We start from the raw sequence: 17528 nt of genomic DNA on the forward strand, positions 1-17528 counted from the left end.
TACGTCTTCCTGTGTCTTCTTAAGCATTATTACCCTTTCATACGTCTTCCTGTGTCTTCTTAAGCATTATTACCCTTTCATACGTCTTCCTGTGTCTTCTTAAGCATTATTAACCTTTCATACGTCTTCCTGTGTCTTCTTAAGCATTATTACCCTTTCATACGTCTTCCTGTGTCTTCTTAAGCATTATTACCCTTTCATACGTCTTCATGTGTCTTCTTAAGCATTATTACCCTTTCATACGTCTTCCTGTGTCTTCTTAAGCATTGTTACCCTTTCATACGTCTTCCTGTGTCTTCTTAAGCATTGTTACCCTTTCATACGTCTTCCTGTGTCTTCTTAAGCATTGTTACCCTTTCATACGTCTTCCTGTGTCTTCTTAAGCATTGTTACCCTTTCATACGTCTTCCTGTGTCTTCTTAAGCATTATTACCCTTTCATACGACTTCCTGTGTCTTCTTAAGACTTATTACCCTTTCATACGTCTTCTTAAGCATTATTAACCTTTCATATGTCTTCCTATGTCTCCTTAAGACTTCTTACCCTGTCATACCTCTTTTTAAGACTACTTACCCTTCCATACGTCTTCCTGTATCTTTTTAAGACTACTTACCCTTCCATACGTCTTCCTGTATCTTTTTAAGACTACTTACCCTTCCATACGTCTTCCTGTATCTTTTTAAGACTACTTACCCTTTCATACATCTTCCTGTATCTTTTTAAGACTTCTTAGTCTTTCCTATGTCCTCTTAAGACTTCTTACCCTTTCATACATCTTCCTGTATCTTTTTAAGACTTCTTAGTCTTTCCTATGTCCTCTTAAGACTTCTTACCCTTTCATACGTCTTCTGAAGCTTTTATTTATAATCTTAGGATTTCATACACTCTGTTGCACTTTTAAACACCTTCAGACTCTTTCAGAATGTATTTAGTTCTGCGAGATACTATATAACACCTCATGTATTTGTGATAGTAATTACTTTTTCTTTCTTTTTAAAACAGGAAGTACTCACAGCAGTAAGAGTGGGAGGCACGACGGGCTCCTGAGCTCTGGTGGGAACTGCAGCCGCCTCCTGAAGACAAGAACACAACAACAGGAGTCAAAGTCCGAAAACAAGAAGGAGTTTGTCAGTGTTGGAGTGAGGATGGAGGAGTGAAGCCGTTAGAACAGAAAAAAACCCTGCTCAGGGGACAGAGGGATGGAGGTCAAAGGGTGGAGACAGGAAGAGGATGAAGAGGATTCTTCGAGAGGCAGATGAAGGGCAGCGTGTGATTGGCTGCTGCGTTATGGTGAAGAGAAAGGAACGCAGGTGAGAGTCCACACAGGGTTAAAATAGGGGAAGTGAAGGAAGGAGGACGGAGAAGAAGTTGGACCAACCTGAGGCTCCCAGTCCTCAAAGTCCTCCACACACACTGCCTGAGTCTGAAACTGATGCCTGACGTCTCTGAACGGCGGGGGGAGGGGCTCCACCGTCGAGCGCACCTCCACCGCCGTCGCCCTGCGAGACGGACTGGGAGACTTGACGGGCTTGATGATCTTTCTGGGAGCAGAGGAGGAGGACAACTCTTTCTGCAGAGCTGCGATAGAGCCGACGATGGACACCTGACCGAGCCAACGAGAACAACGTTAACCGTCTTCACCAGACAAAGAGGACCAACAGAGGTCAAATCCTCCAAAACTAGTTCCTCTCAGGAAATGGACCACAAGCACCATGAGATTATGTATTGATTATTATTATTTGTGAGAAAACGGAAAATGTTTTGGATGTCAATTATTTTATGATAAAAAAAACTGGTGAAATCGTTTCAGAAAGGAATTGTGTGTTTGTTGTTGTAATACTCTATTTGGCCACAAGAGGCTGAAGCGCTGCTCTACCTCACCTTCTCAAAAAGGACTAAAAGCATTTATGTTTTTTCCAGGCGATGAACACACAATATATGAACCTTGTGTTTGTAAATTAAAACTATACAAATTAATGAATTAAAAGATTATTCTGGTAAGTTCTTAAGAGGAAAAACTATTTTAATCAAAGTTATAAAATAAGAACATTTAAAATGAAACCCGCCTGATGAAGACGATTTTTATTCACAGATTTGATGCTAAATGAGTTCATAAGTATAACTGTGGTATTACTGGAGGAGGAAGGGAATCACAGCACAGAACACGGTGGAGACGGCGTGGGTTAGAGGTGGAATGGAGGCCGCTGAGGGCCGGCTGCTCCTCTCTTACCTCGGGGCCCGGTTCATGCTTTGGGACAGAAACTTTAGAAACTGTGAAATGTGGAGCAGGAGACGAGGCCGCGGCAGAAGATTCTCTCTGAATCTAAAGTGACCAACAGATGTTCATGGAGCGGTTAAGAAAAGTCAGACTCTTATTGTCAGACATCATATCTGATAGTAAGTCCTCCGACCTGAGAGACCTGGACCCTGTGTTGCTCTGAGGTCACGGCGGCCACCGGCGGTTCGGCAGGAAGTGTTTTGAACGTAACGACGCGTTTCTCTTCCTGCCGCTTTATCTTCACCTCGGCAGCTTCCTCGTCTTCAGCCGCGCCGCCCTCCGCCTGCGAGGGCCGGAGGACCCGAGCGAGGTCCACCGCGGCCACCACGGTGGCCACCGCCTCGGCTTTGACCCCCCCCTCAGCCTGGAGACACAAAGACCAGCACAGAGCTCAAGACTCCACCACAGGAAGTCTGGAGGGAGGATCGCCACCAAAGGACTGGAAGAGGGTTGGTTCAGTTATACAAAACAATCATCAGTGAGGCCACGAGGTCATGGGGTCAAGAGGTCACGAGACCATGGGGTCAAGAGGTCAAGAGAACATGAAGTGATGAGGTCATGCGACCATGAAGTCAGGAGGTCAAGTTGTAGTGTACTTGTAATATATATATCTATATATCTATATATAGATATATATAGATATATATATAAAAACATAGCTCCGCCCTGCTCACCTCTCTGGCGCCGCCGACCTGCTGCTCCCAGTGCTTCTCCATGTGAAGCTGGGTGGCGCTGCTCATACTGCTCATACTGGTCATGCTGGTCATACTGGTCATGCTGGTCCTGCTGGCGTAACTGGCCTCGGACGCGTAGCCCGCCTGCTTCCACGGGGGCAGGACCTCGGCACACGCAGCCAGCTGCAGGAGGAAGTGGGAGTGTCAGCGGAAGGGGGAGGGACTTACGGCGGCCACTACCTGAGCTGCTGGTGAGAGCTCTCACCTGTTTCCTGGTCATGATGGGAGACTTGACTGGTCTGATGGGGGACACAGACAGTCTGCTGGCGGGGGAGACGGGTCTGTAGAGGACACACAAGACACGAATACAACTTTCAGAGACACTAGTCTAGATCCAGATCCAGGATGTGGTTTTGTTTCGTTACAGCAGCCTGCAGGTCTACAAGGATCCAGACTTCTGAACCCAGTAAACCATCAAACTATTCTAAATGCTATGTAGTGTGCAATATTATACTTGTATACTTGTTATAGTACAGATAAATAAGAAGGAGAAGAAGAAGGATGAGAAGAAGAACAAGAAGAAGAAGAGTCGTCGTTGAGGGTCTGGTCCTACCTGACAGGTGTGGGCGTCGGCCCCTTCACATGGCGAACTGGTGAAGGAGACTGCTGGCGTCCTGCTGCCACCTTGGACACGCAGGAGGGCGACTTGGAGGTGGGCTTCGGGGGAACCCGGGGGGGGGTTTTATGAGCCAGATGCTGAGTCATCGCTCCTCCTTCCACATGCATCTCCATCACGGCGGAGGCCTGGAAGCCGGAGTCCACCTTCTGAAGGGGGACGGACGGAGACCTCGTGATTAGATCTACAAGCTTCTTTATTATATATTATATATTTATAACATGTGGAGCCTCTATTGTTTTCTAACATTATAACACTTGTAGACACTTGGGACATGTTGGATATTTAGATTATAATGTTTTACAATTTAGGTAAAATAATACCTGATGGAAAGGAGCAGGACTTTATATTTTATATATTATATTATATTTATATATATTACAGATTCATGAAGAGAAACATGTGACCGAATGCCCTGAAACTGCTTCCTGATCGAAGGATCAATAACATTCGGCCACCAGACGTCCCTCTCAGGGCGGAGTGAGCATCCATAGAACAGCTGTGATGTTTGACAGGAAGTAAAACGTGACGAGAGAACAGACGCGTCTCACCCTCTGCACTCTGGTCTGGGACACGGACATCTGGGATCCGGACATCTGGGATCCGGACATCTGGGATCCGGACATCTGGGCCACGGAACCGGACATCTGGGCCACGGAACCGGACATCTGGGCCGCGGAACCGGACATCTGGGCCGCGGAACCGGACATCTGGGCCGCAGACCCTGACATCTGGGCCGCGGACATCTTGGACCCGGACATCTGGGATCCGGACATCTGGGACGCGGAACCGGAGATCTGGGCCGCGGACATCTGGGATCCGAACATCTGGGATCCGGACATCTGGGATCCGGACATTTGGGATCCGGACAACTGGGCCGCGGACCCGGACATCTGGGATCTGGACATCTCGGACCCGGACATCTGGGATCCGGACATCTGGGCAGCGGACCCGGATATCTGGGAGGACATCTTGGACCCGGACATCTTGGACCCTGACATCTGGGATCCGGACATCTGGGACCCGGACATCTGGGACACGGACCCGGACATCTGGGCCGCGGAAATCTGGGAGGACATCTTGGACGTGGACGTCTTGGATGCGGACATCTGGGAAGACATCTGGGTGGTAATCTTGGACCCGGACATCTGGGCCGCGGAAATCTGGGCCGCAGCTATCTGGGCCGCGGCCGCGGACATCTGGGCCGCGGACATCTGGGAGGACATCTGGGTGGTAATCTTGGACCCGGACATCTGGGCCGCAGCAATCTGGGCGGCGGCCGCGGACATCTGGGCCGCGGACATCTGGGCCGCGGACATCTGGGAGGACATCTGGGTGGTAATCTTGGATCCGGACATCTGGGCCCCGGACATCTGGGAAGACATCTGGGTGGTAATCTTGGACCCGGACATCTGGGGCACGGACATCTGGGAGGACATCTGGGTGCACACGATAGTCTTGGTTTTCTTCATTGGCACGGCTTCTTCCCCTGAAGAACAAACACACGCCGGTTAAAATGCGATCGAAGGTCTCGAAAAGGATTCACCTTAAACCTTTAGACCCTCACCCTGAACCAGCAGCTCGGAGGTGGAGGTGGCGCGACCACTGCTGTTGGTGGCGGTCACAGAATATGTCCCAGAATCCTCTGGGAAGGCCTCGGCGATCAGCAGACTGTACAGGTCTCCCTCCTGGAGGATCCCGAAGTCGGCGGAGCTCTGGATCTCGGCTCCCTCTCTGTAGAACTTCACTACGGGCGACGGGATGCCGGAGACTCGGACGTCCAGCTTCACCTGGCTGCCCTGTCTCACCGTGGAGCTCTGCAGTCTCTGGACGAAGTTCGGAGGCGCCGTCTCGGCTGGAGGCAAAGATTAGTATTATTGATTTAAACTGATTTATTCTACCGTGTCTGGATCACCATTTTGTATAAATGTGCACTGAATCCCAATCCATCCAATATTTTAGATATTTCAGTCTGGAACAAAGTGTTATCTGAATAAAATCTGATTGTTAGCCGTTGTTATTTTCATCTAAGACACCAACATTTCTTTATTTGAGCTAATTCATCATCCTGACACAATAAGTCAATACTTAATGTGCTTATTACTGTATTTTATAAGTCATGACGGTTTCCTTTTCGTTCTCCCGTGTTGGAGCCAAAGCTCCAACTTAGACCCCATTTCATTGTTAATATACGTATTTCATGCATGATGTTTCCTCTGGGGTCGATGAATTAGAAGATATAACGTCCTTAACGTTTCTACGCTGACGACACCCCGCTCTATTTCCCCTAAAAACGGAACAAAATACATGATCTTCAGTCTCAGTGGCCTTGAGGAAGATCCGTCTCACCTGTACCAGTGTCTCACCTGTGCGTGTCTCACCTGTGCGTGTCTCACCTGTGTGTGTCTCACCTGTGCGTGTCTCACCTATGCGTGTCTCACCTGTGCGTGTCTCACCTGTACCAGTGTCTCACCTGTGCGTGTCTCACCTGTACCAGTGTCTCACCTGTGCGTGTCTCACCTATGCGTGTCTCACCTGTGCGTGTCTCACCTGTACCAGTGTCTCACCTGTGCGTGTCTCACCTGTGTGTGTCTCACCTGTGTGTGTCTCACCTGTAACAAGGAGTTCAGCGGTGCTCGTGGCTTGTCCAGCGCCGTTGGTGGCTCTGACAGAAAACCTCCCGCTGTGTGCGGCGGTCACAGCCGGGATCCTCAGAACAGCGCGGCCGTCGCTGAACGAGATCTGAATGCCGGGCAAAGCGGCGGCGGAAAGAACCTGACCATCGCGGAACCAGCTCACCTCAGGAACTGGAGAACCTGCAGAGGAGAGGAGAACCACACCCGCTGTCAGAGAACCCGGAGGACCCGAACTGGTTTGTGTCGAGTACAGAACCGATCCACGACACCACGTCGTCATTAACAATCACAGATAATGAATCGTCAGCTAGCCGGTCGTCTTCTTACCACTAACTTGAGCCTCGAACGCCGCGGCACTACCCTCTAGTGCCACGGCGCTCTGCAGCGGCTGCGTGAACGTCGGCGCCTGTGTCGACATGTTGGTCGGCACCCTGCAGACAAACAAACAAACAAAAAAACAAACAAACAAAAAAACAATCAGAACGAGAGTAACATAACACAGAAAAACACAAAGTTAACATTTCTACTTCAATTGAACGTCCGCTGGTTCACTGCCTGTTTTATGTAATAATGACGATAATTATATTAATAATAATAATGTGTAGGATTTGTTTATTTACACAGAGTTATCAAACCGTACACGTCTTTACTCGTAGCATTATGTTACTGAAAGAACAATCAATGATCACCTTTGTTGCAGTAACCAACGGTAACCAACACTACACACTGTTGACTACTGTTGACTACACACTGTTGACTACACACTGTTGACTACACACTGTTGACTACTGTTGACTACACACTGTTGACTACACACTGTTGACTACACACTGTTGACTACTGTTGTCTACACACTGTTGACTACACACTGTTGACTACACACTGTTGACTACTGTTGTCTACACACTGTTGACTACACACTGTTGACTACTGTTGACTACACACTGTTGACTACACACTGTTGACTACACACTGTTGACTACACACTGTTGACTACTGTTGACTACACACTGTTGACTACACACTGTTGACTACACACTGTTGACTACACACTGTTGACTACACACTGTTGACTACTGTTGACTACACACTGTTGACTACACACTGTTGACTACACACTGTTGACTACACACTGTTGACTACACACTGTTGACTACTGTTGACTACACACTGTTGACTACACACTGTTGACTACACACTGTTGACTACTGTTGACTACACACTGTTGACTACACACTGTTGACTACACACTGTTGATTACACACTGTTGACTACTGTTGTCTACACACTGTTGACTACACACTGTTGACCACTGTTGACTACACACTGTTGACTACACACTGTTGACTACACACTGTTGACTACACACTGTTGATTACACACTGTTGACTACTGTTGACTACACACTGTTGACTACACACTGTTGACCACTGTTGACTACACACTGTTGACTACACACTGTTGACTACACACTGTTGACTACTGTTGTCTACACACTGTTGACTACACACTGTTGACTACACACTGTTGACCACTGTTGACTACACACTGTTGACTACACACTGTTGACTACACACTGTTGACTACACACTGTTGACTACACACTGTTGACTACACACTGTTGTCTACACACTGTTGACTACTGTTGACTACACACTGTTGTCTACACACTGTTGACTACACACTGTTGTCTACACACTGTTGACTACACACTGTTGACTACACACTGTTGACTACACACTGTTGACTACACACTGTTGTCTACACACTGTTGACTACACACTGTTGTCTACACACTGTTGTCTACACACTGTTGACTACACACTGTTGACTACACACTGTTGACTACACACTGTTGACTACACACTGTTAACTACACACTGTTGACTACACACTGTTGTCTACACACTGTTGACTACACACTGTTGTCTACACACTGTTGTCTACACACTGTTGACTACACACTGTTGTCTACACACTGTTGACTACACACTGTTGTCTACACACTGTTGACTACACACTGTTGACTACACACTGTTGTCTACACACTGTTGACTACACACTGTTGACTACACACTGTTGTCTACACACTGTTGTCTACACACTGTTGACTACACACTGTTGTCTACACACTGTTGTCTACACACTGTTGACTACACACTGTTGACTACACACTGTTGTCTACACACTGTTGACTACACACTGTTGTCTACACACTGTTGACTACACACTGTTGACTACACACTGTTGTCTACACACTGTTGTCTACACACTGTTGACTACACACTGTTGACTACACACTGTTGACTACACACTGTTGTCTACACACTGTTGACTACACACTGTTGACTACACACTGTTGTCTACACACTGTTGTCTACACACTGTTGACTACACACTGTTGACTACACACTGTTGACTACACACTACATGCTGAGAGGCGCCAATAAAATAACAAACAACCATTTGTGTAAATTAACATTAATGAATTAATGCGTTTTAAAAAGAATCAAACTGACCACAGATCAGCAGTTGGTGTCTACAGAATAAAACACACAACGTCAGTTTCTGATCCAAGTCACACGTCTGGTGATTGATTTATTAATTATTATTATTATTATTATATTTGATCAGAAAGACTGATTTAAAGGAGTACTGCACAGATTTACCATTAAAAAAAGGAATTCATCAAAATCCATCAGAACTAAAACTAAACTATAAAATACTGTAAATATTATAAGATACGATAAACACTATAAAACACTATAAAACACAACAAGAAATACTATAAAACGCGATAAACACTATAAGCTCTACAAAATACTATAAATACTGTAAACATTATAACATACTGTAAAAACTAAAATACAATAAACACTAAAAGATTCTGTGAATACCCCAAGCGAGCCCCAGTCTCTGGTTGTCCCTGGTTGTCTCTGGTTGTCCGTGGTTGTCCCTGGTTGTCCCTGATTGTCCCTGGTTGTCTCTGGTTGTCTCTGGTTGTCTCTGGTTGTCCCTGATTGTCCCTGGTTGTCTCTGGTTGTCTCTGGTTGTCCCTGGTTGTCTCTGGTTGTCTCTGGTTGTCTCTGGTTGTCTCTGGTTGTCCCTGGTTGTCTCTGGTTGTCTCTGGTTGTCTCTGGTTGTCTCTGGTTGTCCGTGGTTGTCCCTGGTTGTCCCTGGTTGTCTCTGGTTGTCTCTGGTTGTCCGTGGTTGTCCCTGGTTGTCCCTGGTTGTCCCTGGTTGTCTCTGGTTGTCCCTGGTTGTCCCTGGTTGTCCCTGGTTGTCTCTGGTTGTCTCTGGTTGTCTCTGGTTGTCTCTGGTTGTCCCTGGTTGTCTCTGGTTGTCCGTGGTTGTCCCTGGTTGTCCCTGGTTGTCCCTGGTTGTCTCTGGTTGTCCCTGGTTGTCCCTGGTTGTCCCTGGTTGTCTCTGGTTGTCTCTGGTTGTCTCTGGTTGTCTCTGGTTGTCCCTGGTTGTCTCTGGTTGTCTCTGGTTGTCTCTGGTTGTCCGTGGTTGTCCCTGGTTGTCCCTGGTTGTCCCTGGTTGTCTCTGGTTGTCTCTGGTTGTCCGTGGTTGTCCCTGGTTGTCCCTGGTTGTCCGTGGTTGTCCCTGGTTGTCTCTGGTTGTCTCTGGCTGTCCCTGGTTGTCCCTGGTTGTCTCTGGCTGTCCCTGGTTGTCTCTGGTTGTCCCTGGTTGTCTCTGGTTGTCTCTGGTTGTCTCTGGTTGTCCCTGGTTGTCCCTGGTTGTCTCTGGTTGTCTCTGGCTGTCCCTGGTTGTCCCTGGTTGTCTCTGGCTGTCCCTGGCTGTCCCTGGTTGTTCCTGGTTGTCCCTGGTTGTCCCTGTTTGTCTCTGGTTGTCCCTGGTTGTCCCTGGTTGTCCCTGGCTGTCTCTGGTTGTCTCTGGTTGACCCTGGTTGTCCCTGGTTGTCCCTGGTTGTCCCTGGTTGTCCCTGTTTGTCTCTGGTTGTCCCTGGTTGTCCCAGGTTGTCTCTAGTTGTCCCTAGTTGTCCCCGTCTGGCCCTGGCTGTCTCTGATTGGCCCTGGCTGTCTCTGGTTGTCTCTGGTTGTCTCTGGTTGTCCCTGGTTGTCTCTGGTTGTCCCTGTTTGGCCCTGGCTGTCTCTGATTGGCCCTGACTGTCTCTGGCTGTCTCTGGTTGTCTCTGGTTGTCCCTAGTTGTCCCTGGTTGTCCCTGGTTGTCCCTAGTTGTCCCTGGTTGTCTCTGTTTGGGCCTGGCTGTCTCTGGTTGTCTCTGGCTGTCCCTGGTTGTCCCTGGTTGTCTCTGGTTGTCTCTGGCTGTCCCTGGTTGTCCCTGGTTGTCCCTGGTTGTCTCTGGTTGTCTCTGGTTGTCTCTGGCTGTCCCTGGTTGTCCCTGGTTGTCTCTGTTTGTCCCTGGTTGTCCCTGGCTGTCCCTGGTTGTCTCTGGTTGTCCCTGGTTGTCTCTGGTTGTCCCTGGTTGTCTCTGGTTGTCCCTAGTTGTCCCTGGTTGTCTCTGTTTGGCCCTGGCTGTCTCTGGTTGTCTCTGGTTGTCCCTAGTTGTCCCTGGTTGTCTCTGTTTGTCTCTGTTTGTCCCTGGTTGTCTCTGGTTGTCTCTGGTTGTCCCTAGGGTTGTCTCTGGTTGTCCCTGGTTGTCTCTGGTTGTCCCTAGTTGTCCCCGTTTGGCCCTGGCTGTCTCTGATTGGCCCTGGCTGTCTCTGGTTGTCTTTGGTTGTCTCTGGCTGTCCCTGGTTGTCCCTGGTTGTCTCTGGCTGTCCCTGGTTGTCCCTGGTTGTCCCTGGTTGTCCCTAGTTGTCCCCGTTTGGCCCTGGCTGTCTCTGATTGGCCCTGGCTGTCTCTGGTTGTCTCTGGTTGTCTCTGGTTGTCCCTGGTTGTCTCTGGTTGTCCCTGGTTGTTTCTGGTTGTCCCTGGTTGTCCCTGGTTGTCCCTGGTTGTCCCTGGTTGTCCCTGTTTGGCCCTGGCTGTCTCTGGTTGTCTCTGGTTGTCTCTGGTTGTCCCTGGTTGTCCCTGGCTGTCCCTGGCTGTCTCTGATTGTCCCCGGTTGTCATAGTAATTTGTCTTTTTTTAAAAATGTATTTATTCTCTCAGTTTCAACTTTGTGATGTTTATTCTTGGACATTTGTTATGTTCCAATGTTCTGTTGTTATTCTTCATATTAGAGTTAAATAATCTATTCATCAATTCTTCTTCAATCATCAGACATTTTACTAACTATTTTAATAATTGATTCCTTGTTTAGTCATTTTAAAAAGGAAAAAAGGGAAAACCTCCTCTAGTTCTATAAATATAAATTTGATATATATATAAAACACACATGAATCTTCTTTTAAGGAAATTCAGGGATGTTTTGTAAGTTTCTTAAACTGGAGATAAACAGATAAAACCCGTTAGCGTGTTCACACATTACAAATCAAAACATTAAAGGTGGAATAGTGACGGTGCTTTGCCTTAAGCCAGTGGTTCTCCAACTGTGGGGCGCGCCCCTCTAGTGGGGCGCAGTGGTACTACAGGTGGGGCGCAGGAGGAAATACACGGACATAAAACTAAGTTATTAATAAATACATGTTGAAACGCCCGTACCTTCGTGTACACGTTTACGTAACCTGTTTACGCCGTCAACAGGTTACGCTGCGCATGCCAAGATTATTGGTCCACTCACTGGTTCTTGGTGTTTTGCCAAAAGCCAATTTCCGTGAGATCGGCTTTTCTGCTGTTGCCCTTCAAAACAAAAGCTCAACAATGAGCATGAATTGAGATCAGCTTGTCTGCTGTTGCTCTTCAAAACAAAAGCTCAACAATGAGCATGAATTGAGATCAGCTTGTCTGCTGTTGCTCTTAAAAACAAAAGCTCAACAATGAGCATGAATTGAGATCAGCTTGTCTGCTGTTGCTCTTCAAAACAAAAGCTCAACAATGAGCATGAATTGAGATCAGCTTGTCTGCTGTTGCTCTTCAAAACAAAAGCTCAACAATGAGCATGAATTGAGATCAGCTTGTCTGCTGTTGCTCTTCAAAACAAAAGCTCAACAATGAGCATGAATTGAGATCAGCTTGTCTGCTTTTGCTCTTCAAAACAAAAGCTCAACAATGAGCATGAATTGAGATCAGCTTGTCTGCTGTTGCTCTTCAAAACAAAAGCTCAACAATGAGCATGAATTGAGATCAGCTTGTCTGCTGTTGCTCTTCAAAACAAAAGCTCAACAATGAGCATGAATTGAGATCAGCTTGTCTGCTGTTGCTCTTCAAAACAAAAGCTCAACAATGAGCATGAATTGAGATCAGCTTGTCTGCTGTTGCCCTTCAAAACAGAAGCTCAACAACCACCTTAAACTATTCATCAATAGATGTATTAATTATTGAAAATGAAAATGAAAATCAAATACCTCAAAATCAATATAATTTGGATAATCAGGGGTTTTAAAATGTAGACTGTAGTCTCTGATTTCTGTCTCGTCGAGGTTTCCGTGAGTCCCTGAACGCCCCATCAGATCAGATTACAGCTAAAGTTAAAATTAACATACTGAAACATGAAAGAGGTACTTTTACTTTACCGGAGTACTTCCAGTCTGTGCTACTTTATACACCATAAATAATAGAGTACTGTAAATATTGTACTTACTATTAAATATGAAATGTTGTAGTTTACATAAAGTAGTTCAATTATCTGCAGCAACATTACAATTGTGCTAAACATTGATAATAATATCAGTAATAATATTAATAATCAATATCACAATGTAATACTGTTTTAATGATGTGTTCCTTTATTTCTATGATTGCAGATACTCAATTATACTTTAACGTATAATCGAGTATTTGTACACTGCGGGATAATATTTGTGTGTATATATTTGAATTTTAACCATTTCAAAAATGATCTTTGTTGTTTGTCTTTATATAAAAATGACACACCAGAATGTACTTGAGTTACTTAACACTTCGAATAATAAAAACTAAATTGTGAGAAACACTGAATGTTATTTGAAGCTTTATCAAACGCATAAATAAAAAGAGATTTTAAATGGCTCCCTATGAATAGATAATAGACTTCTGGACCTCGTCTGATCGTAAAGAGGCAGCGGGACGAGCAGGAAGTGGAAACCTTCAAAATAAGACAACAGCTGCAGGTTGACTCCACTGAAAACCCTAAAAATAACAAACCCTAAAAACACACCAGCTGTTCAGCCTCCTCCAGAATAAAAGCTGCAGTGACGTGTCCCTCAGTGGTTTATCAAACACAGGACACCGAGCTCTATAAATCCCCCCCCCCCCCCCCAGCAGCACACCTCGGGGTGATTGACAACCACCATGTGCACATAGCTGGAGGAGCATCTGATATCTGTGCTGCTGATACCCTTAAAAAGCCCTCAGCCGGCCGGGTCTGTGTGATGCTATCAGGGCTATTCTGGGACGTCCCGTTATAACCATCAGCTGAAGCACTCACACGGGTCCCTTCTTAAAACACACCAAAATGAATGTGTGTGTGTGTGTGTGTGTGTGTGTGTGTGAGCAGACAGACGTCTGTCCATCAGCTGCTGCTGCTTGTCAATCACACAACTTTTTAAAAACTCACTTACTTGTCTGCACAAGGATGCCTTCGCTGCCCGGAGGAGCGTCGTTCCTCTCTGAACCGGAAAGTCTCTTTATCCACAAAGTTTAGTCCCAAAGTCCAGACGGAGAACCGGAGAACCCGGCGAAGAACCGGAAAAAAACCAAACTACAGTCGGCGCCGTAGTCTTGTTTTCTCCTCCTGACAGCAGTTCCTCCAGCCGAGGCGTCCAGGCTGGTTGGAACGCTGACTGAGCTCGGAGCCGGCGGCCGGGCGGGGGGGCTTTATACCGCCGTGACATCACACGGGAGAGGGCTGCCATTGGTCGGCCGGCAGGGACTCATGGGAGGGGGGAGGAGTCGTCACACCTGTCAGTAGCTTAGTACTTTTACTGTAACACAGAATGTTTAACATGTTGTATTAGTACTTTAACGTGTGGTATTAGTACCTTTACTGTAACACAGATTGTTTAACGTGTGGTATTAGTACTTTAACGTGTGGTATTAGTACCTTTACTGTAACACAGATTGTTTAACGTGTGGTATTAGTACTTTAACGTGTGGTATTAGTACCTTTACTGTAACACAGATTGTTTAACGTGTGGTATTAGTACTTTAACGTGTGGTATTAGTACCTTTACTGTAACACAGATTGTTTAACGTGTGGTATTAGTACTTTAACGTGTGGTATTAGTACCTTTACTGTAACACAGAATGTTTAACGTGTGGTATTAGTACTTTAACGTGTGGTATTAGTACCTTTACTGTAACACAGAATGTTTAACGTGTGGTATTAGTACTTTAACGTGTGGTATTAGTACCTTTACTGTAACACAGATTGTTTAACGTGTGGTATTAGTACTTTAACGTGTGGTATTAGTACTTTAACGTGTGGTATTAGTACTTTAATGTGTGGTATTAGTACTTTAACGTGTGGTATTAGTACTTTAACGTGTGGTATTAGTACCTTTACTGTAACACAGATTGTTTAACGTGTGGTATTAGTACTTTAACGTGTGGTATTAGTACCTTTACTGTAACACAGATTGTTTAACGTGTGGTATTAGTACTTTAACGTGTGGTATTAGTACTTTAACGTGTGGTATTAGTACCTTTACTGTAACACAGATTGTTTAACGTGTGGTATTAGTACTTTTTCTGTACCACAATATGTTTAATGAGTGGTATCAGTACCTTTACTTTTTACAGTTTTTACTACATATACTTTAACTAAATTAAGTTAATAATACTTGTGTACTTTTACAACATTAAGTTGATAATACTTGTGTACTTTACATAAAACTGATAATACTTGTGTACTTTACATAAAACTGATAATACTTGTGTACTTTATATAAAGTTGATAATACTTGTGTACTTTATATAAAGTTGATTATACTTGTGTACTTTAATTACATTAAGTTGATAATACTTGTGTACTTTACATAAAACTGATACTTGTGTACTTTATATAAAGTTGATAATACTTGTGTACTTTATATAAAGTTGATTATACTTGTGTACTTTAATTACATTAAGTTGATAATATTTGTGTAATTTACATAAAACTGATAATACTTGTGTACTTTATATAACGTTGATAATACTTGTGTACTTTATATAACGTTGATAATACTTGTGTACTTTACATAAAACTGATAATACTTGTGTACTTTACATAGAACTGATAATACTTTTGTACTTTATATAAAACTGATAATACTTGTGTACTTTACATAGAACTGATAATACTTGTGTACTTTACATAGAACTGATAATACTTTTGTACTTTATATAAAACTGATAATACTTGTGTACTTTATATAAAGTTGAATATACTTGTGTACTTTAATTACATTAAGTTGATAATACTTGTGTACTTTACATAAAACTGATACTTGTGTACTTTATATAAAGTTGATAATACTTGTGTACTTTATATAAAGTTGATTGTACTTGTGTACTTTATATAAAGTTGATTATACTTGTGTACTTTAATTACATTAAGAGAATAATACTTGTGTACTTTACATAAAACTGATAATACTTGTGTACTTTATATAAAGTTGATAATACTTGTGTACTTTACATAAAACTGATAATACTTGTGTACTTTACATAAAACTGATAATACTTTTGTACTTTATATAAAACTGATAATACTTGTGTGCTTTACATATAACTGATAATACTTGTGTACTTTAATTACAATAAGTTGATAATACTTGTGTGTACTTTATATAACGTTGATAATACTTGTGTACTTTATATAAAGTTGATTATACTTGTGTACTTTATATAAAGTTGATTGTACTTGTGTACTTTAATTACATTAAGTTGATAATACTTGTGTACTTTACATAAAACTGATATTACTTGTGTACTTTATATAAAGTTGATAATACTTGTGTATTTTATATAAAACTGATAATACTTGTGTACTTTACATATAACTGATAATACTTGTGTACTTTACATATAACTGATAATACTTGTGTACTTTACATAGAACTGATAATACGTGTGTACTTTATATAAAGTTGTTAATACTTGTGTGCTTTACATAGAACTGATAATACTTGTGTACTTTATATAAAGTTGATTATACTTGTGTACTTTAATTACATTAAGTTGATAATACTTGTGTACTTTACATAAAACTGATACTTGTGTACTTTATATAAAGTTGAAAATACTTGTATACTTTCACTACATAAAGCTGATAGCTGAACATGAAATAGTACTTTAATATATATTATAGTGTTATGTTATAACTTCTTACCTCAGGGTTATCAACTGCGTGTTCAGTGTACTTCCGGTCCGCAGCAGGTCAAGGACGTTTGGGCGAAGCTAATGTTAGGCTAGCCGGCTAACGTTAGGCTAGCTGGCTAACCGGCTAACAGGCCGCGCTAGCATAAATCACGTCTTTAAACGCCGGTCTGGCTCCAGAGAGACAACATGTCGCTGCTGAATGAAAGCAGACTTGTGCGAGATCACGGAAACACCCATAAGGACGCAAACCGGTGGATAACGGAGGGACAAATAACGTTTCGTCTTGTTCCCCGAGATATGCGGAGCTAACGTTACGTGACCGAATCCCGGAGTCACGTGTTGCGTGCTGACGTCACAGCTGGAACAACGGTCACGCGTCTTTAGGTTTTATATAAGCTTAATCTGCGTTTTGTTAAAGAGTAAACATAAACAAACTGCTTCCTGTTTAGGTGATCTGAGTCTTTATTTATTTATATGAACGGTTCATTTAATATGAACGGTTCATTTCTTTCAGCAACTCTCTGGTTTTCAGCTAGGACAGCTGCATTAAATGTGTGAAAGCATTCTTTAAATCAGTCTTATAGTCTAAACTAATTTGTCTAAACCCCATTAATCCCCCCAAAATGTTTTAATTCTCGGTTTAAATGTTATTAAAACCATTGGCAAAAAAGAACTTTAAGAATTCACTAATTATTAAAGTTTACAAAAGGCATCATTACTCATCTGATTGTGGTATTTTAATCACATGAGATCTGGTTTAAACAGAGACATTAATGGGAAATAAATAACAATAAATAACAAACACAACAACGTGATTCTATTGAACACTTCTTTTCTACATATGAAACCAGGTCACATCATGAGGTGAGACCTGCTGCAATCAATAACAGTAGTGAATAGGATTCTTCACCAATACTCAGATCAATAATTCATCTTATTCAGCCTTCAGCTGC

General features: G+C 43.6%; 1 protein-coding gene across 1 annotated transcript in view; it reads right to left on the reverse strand.

The window, feature by feature from the left end:
- The window catches only part of ttn.2 (titin, tandem duplicate 2), a 197493-nt gene extending 190811 nt beyond the window's left edge, over nt 1-6682 (reverse strand). The window contains exons 1-9 of the mRNA XM_034561708.1: nt 6592-6682; nt 6241-6444; nt 5196-5483; nt 5080-5117; nt 4180-4224; nt 3566-3777; nt 3218-3293; nt 2953-3135; nt 1014-1073 (exon numbers count right to left, since the gene is read on the reverse strand). Coding sequence (XP_034417599.1) covers nt 1014-1073; nt 2953-3135; nt 3218-3293; nt 3566-3777; nt 4180-4224; nt 5080-5117; nt 5196-5483; nt 6241-6444; nt 6592-6682 — 1197 coding nt within the window. The remainder of the gene's footprint in view (nt 1-1013; nt 1074-2952; nt 3136-3217; nt 3294-3565; nt 3778-4179; nt 4225-5079; nt 5118-5195; nt 5484-6240; nt 6445-6591) is intronic.
- Between the last annotated feature and the right edge of the window lie 10846 nt (nt 6683-17528).

Source organism: Cyclopterus lumpus, chromosome 21, assembly GCF_009769545.1.
Source record: "Cyclopterus lumpus isolate fCycLum1 chromosome 21, fCycLum1.pri, whole genome shotgun sequence".
NCBI classification, from domain to species: domain Eukaryota; kingdom Metazoa; phylum Chordata; class Actinopteri; order Perciformes; family Cyclopteridae; genus Cyclopterus; species Cyclopterus lumpus.